General features: G+C 55.1%; 1 protein-coding gene and 1 non-coding gene across 2 annotated transcripts; both read left to right on the top strand.

Moving 5' to 3' along the window:
* The first annotated feature begins 231 nt into the window (after positions 1-231).
* On the top strand, positions 232-3200 carry RPL12 (ribosomal protein L12). The gene is made up of 7 exons (XM_085076443.1): positions 232-391; positions 475-548; positions 975-1073; positions 1704-1785; positions 2381-2467; positions 2904-3016; positions 3105-3200. Exons 1-7 carry the CDS (start codon positions 355-357, stop codon positions 3108-3110), a joined length of 498 nt encoding a protein of 165 aa, XP_084932569.1. The 5' UTR covers positions 232-354; the 3' UTR covers positions 3111-3200.
* LOC146430009 (small nucleolar RNA SNORA65) lies at positions 1427-1554 on the top strand. Its single transcript, XR_014855512.1, has one exon. It is a non-coding gene; the product is annotated as a small nucleolar RNA SNORA65 (small nucleolar RNA).
* Positions 3201-4023: the final 823 nt, after the last annotated feature.

Raw genomic sequence — 4023 nt, 5'->3', positions numbered from 1 at the left:
TGCAGCAGGGATGATGGATGGATGGATGGATGGATGATGGATGGATGGATAGACAGACAGACAGACAGACAGATAGATAGATAGATAGATAGATAGGTAGATAGGTAGATAGATAGGTAGATAGGTAGATAGAGCTATATATACACATAAATAGAACTTCAGAGATCCCGCCGCAACCTGCACTTCACCTCTCGCGAGATCTCGGCAAGCATGGCTATTTGACTAAACTCTCGCGAGATCTGGGCGGCTATATATTGGTCCAGCGCCATTACCGCTGCCTTTTCACTGTCGCGGGAGGCTTTGGTTTTGCTATCGGTCTCCATCCGCCTCCATCCCCGGCCATCCGCCGCCGCCATGCCGCCCAAGTTCGACCCCAACGAGATCAAAGTCGGTAGGTGCCGGGCACGGGGCGCGGGAGGCGGGCGGGGGCCGCGGGGCATGGCTGACGCGGCTGACGCGGCGCTGTCCCCACAGTTTACCTGCGCTGCACCGGCGGCGAGGTCGGAGCCACGTCCGCGCTGGCCCCCAAGATCGGACCGCTGGGGCTGGTACGTGCCGGGGATGCGGGGCGGCGGGGACACGGAGGTCAGGGGTCGGGGGGCAGCGTGGCTCGGGAGCGGAGGAGAGAAGGGAAGCGTGTTCCTGGCGATGGGGAGTAAGAGTGGCCTGGAGGGGATGAAGCGTGGCCTGGGGAGGGTAGAGATAAGACATGTCCCGAGTAGGGGGGAAAGCGTGTCTTGCTGGGGGGAGTAAGTGACTCTCGGGGGGAATTGAAGCATGATCTGGCAGGTAGGGTTAGCTTGTCCTGGTGAGAAGCATATCCCGCGGCGGAGGGTGGGAAGCGTGTCCGGGGAGCAGCGGGCAGAGCTGCTCCATGCTGCAGAAAAGCTGTTTAGCAGCACCGCGCACAGAGCAGAAGCCTGGCCGTACGGTCTTTAACCCGAGCCCTCTGACCACCACGTGTCGTCCCTCAGTCCCCCAAGAAGGTGGGCGATGACATCGCCAAGGCCACGGGCGACTGGAAGGGGCTGCGGATCACGGTGAAGCTGACGATCCAGAACAGGCAAGCGCAGGTACCGAACGCCGCAGGGACCGGCCGGTGCTGCAGGCGTGGAGCTCACCGAGTCTCCAGCCACTGGCCGAGATCCCGGCAGGGTCCACTCAGCCCTTCATCCTTCCGAGGTGGATAAAATGAGTGCCACACAGGGTGTGTGGGGGTCTTCTGGGAAGACCTTTAACTGTGGGTGGGAGTGTGTGTGGGGCCTGGGGCTTTGCCAGGCTGGAGGATCCCGAGAAGAGATCCTCGTGTGCCAAAATGCAGCTTTTATCCTGTTGCTCTTTCTATAGATTATGCAACCAGCCAAAAACTAGTTAAAGCAACATAGAAATAAATGAATTAAAATGTCCTTGCCGAGCCCTGTAGCCACCTGCCACCGTACCTGTTCTGATCCCCGTGGCTGGTACATTCCAGTGGTGAGCTGAGAGGAAGCCCCAGGCAGGAAGCAGTCCTCTCCTGCATGTGGGGAGGCCTGTGCCGAAAACCTGGGAACAGATTCCTGTAGCACAAAAACCTGGTGTATGTGGGAACTGATCAAACCCACCCTGCCCTGGCAATTACCTTTGCTGAGATAATTGATTTAATATCTTCGTTAGCAATGTAATTCTGTGTAGAATGGGGGGGAAATTAATCTGTTTCCATTTAGATAGAGGTTGTTCCTTCTGCCTCTGCTCTGATTATCAAAGCTCTGAAGGAGCCACCTCGTGACAGGAAGAAGCAGAAGAACAGTAAGTGTTCCCCTGGCTTTGGTTCTGAATGTTTTGGGGCTAAAAGGGGGAAATACCAGTACCTTCCTCTGGGATTATTCAGTATAAACTGGCAAACAGGGACACAGGGCTGTGTTTGGGCAGCCCCATTCCTGCAGTGCCAGGGTACCGACAGACTGCACATTAGCAGAGGTCTGTGTTTTAGGAGATTGTGGAATTATGGGTTGGTTTGGGTTGGAATGGATTTTAAAGCTCATCCAGTTCCACCCGCTGGTACTTCCACTATCCCAAGTTGCTCCAAGCCCTGTCCAGCCTGGCCTTGGGCACTGCCAAGAGCAGCCACAGCTTCTCTGGGCAGAGCTGGGGTGGCACAGAACAGACACCTGTACCTGTCCTGTGCCACAGGGCCTGGTGCAGCCAGAGGGGAACTGGCAGAAATGCCAATTTAGGAAAGAGAAGTTGTGGATAACTTGGTGCTGTAGGCTGGGAGGAGTCTCTGCTGGAGCTGCAAACTCCCAGCTCCCCACATGGTCCCAGTGCTGGGAATGGTGCTCCCAGAGGAAGCAGGGGGAGCTGGCAGTGCTCAGGTGACCTCACTGCTGCTGTTCCTTCCCAGTCAAGCACAGCGGCAGTGTCACCTTCGATGAGATCGTGAACATCGCGCGGCAGATGCGACATCGCTCCCTGGCCCGAGAGCTCTCGGGTGAGTCCCAGGGCTGGGAGATGGGGACTCACCTGCTCTGGTTCCTGGGAGGGAGGGCTCGTGGCTGAGTGGTTCTGAGCACCACAGGAACCTGCAGCCTCAATACCTGGGGAGGGGAGAGGTGCTGGGAATGCTTTCCAGTGTGTTCCCAGGGGAATCCAGAGTGTGAGATCTGGATAAGTGACTTTATGCTTCCTGATGAGCCCTGTGGCTCCAGCCTGCAAACCCCAGAGAGAAGAGGGACAGCTGAGAGCTGTGAGGAGTTCTCTGGGTCAGAATCCCAGGCTGATGTGGGTTAGAAAGGACCTTAAAGCCCATCCAGTTACACCACCTGCTATGGGCAGGAGCACCTTCCACTAGCCCAGGTTGCTCCAAGTAAGTTCCAAAGATGTTTTCCTGTGGTAGAGCACTGACAAGCTGCATCTTCCTGCTGCAGGGACCATCAAGGAGATCCTTGGCACTGCCCAGTCTGTGGGCTGCAGCATTGATGGGAGACACCCCCACGACATCATTGATGACATCAACAGTGGTGCCATCGAGTGCCCGGCTGTAAGTGCCCAGCTCTGACTGAAACTGATGTATCAGATTTAATTACTTAAAGACTCCACTAACGAGCTGTGTTTGCTTCTTCCAACAGAGCTAAGACTGCAGAAAAGGAAGTTGCCGACATGAAGGCTCCTTCAGTTTTTTGTAGCACTTTAAATACTTAATAAAAGACCCAGTTGTCTGCAAACACTGTAGCTGGTTTGATTTGTCCCTGTCCCATGCTGTGAATTTCCCTTAAGGAAAAGCCTCCTGTCTTCAGCAGAGACAGCACCTTTGGTATGTGTCCATGCCCAGTCTGGATGGATTGGGGCAGGCATGGAAGTGTGGCTGTTGAAAAACGTGAGGAATGAGCAGAAGGTTTGGCCTTGCTTATTCAAAATGAGAAGATCCATTTGTGTCCTTTGCTCCCTGATGAAATGTGAGTCTCTGCCCCAGTGACCTGAGGGCCACAGAGCTTGAAGTGGGGCTGTAATGAAAGAGGGGAAAGCATGACCAGAAAAGTCTATTTTATTAAATCCACAAGCCCTGGCAGACACTGATTGTGTGGAGGGGAGCTGAACTCTCCTCACTCCTAAAGCAAAACTGACCAAAGCCTGACCTGGGTATTCCCAGACATGGGATTCCTGCAAGCTCAGGGGTCTGTCTGTCCCTCCCTGGTGTGGCTGTGCCTTGGGCATCTGCCCAGGATCCAAGCCTGTGCTGGCCATTCTCTCCTTCCCTGCTGCCAGCTCCACGTGCAGCCTCAGCTGATGGAATCAAAACCAGGAGTTCTGCACTTCTACTTTTCCCTCGGGTGTTTGTAGGGCCTTTCTCTGAGATAGCCAGGGAATAAAACAAGCACAGCTGAAATCCCAGGCACTTGCCATGCTGAGGAACAGCTGGAGCTGTGTCGGGAGGGTTTAGGTTGGAGATCAGGAAAGGTTCTTCCCCCAGAGGGTGCTGGGCACTGCCCAGGCTCCCCAGGGAATGGGCACAGCCTGAGGCTGCCAGAGCTCCAGGAGTGTTTGGAC

This window comes from Lichenostomus cassidix, chromosome 17 (assembly GCF_008360975.1).
Source record: "Lichenostomus cassidix isolate B80296 chromosome 17, HeHo_3.0, whole genome shotgun sequence".
Lineage (NCBI taxonomy): Eukaryota > Metazoa > Chordata > Aves > Passeriformes > Meliphagidae > Lichenostomus > Lichenostomus cassidix.
Note: the sequence above shows the minus strand (reverse complement) of the source record. Positions and strands in the feature narration are given on the sequence as shown.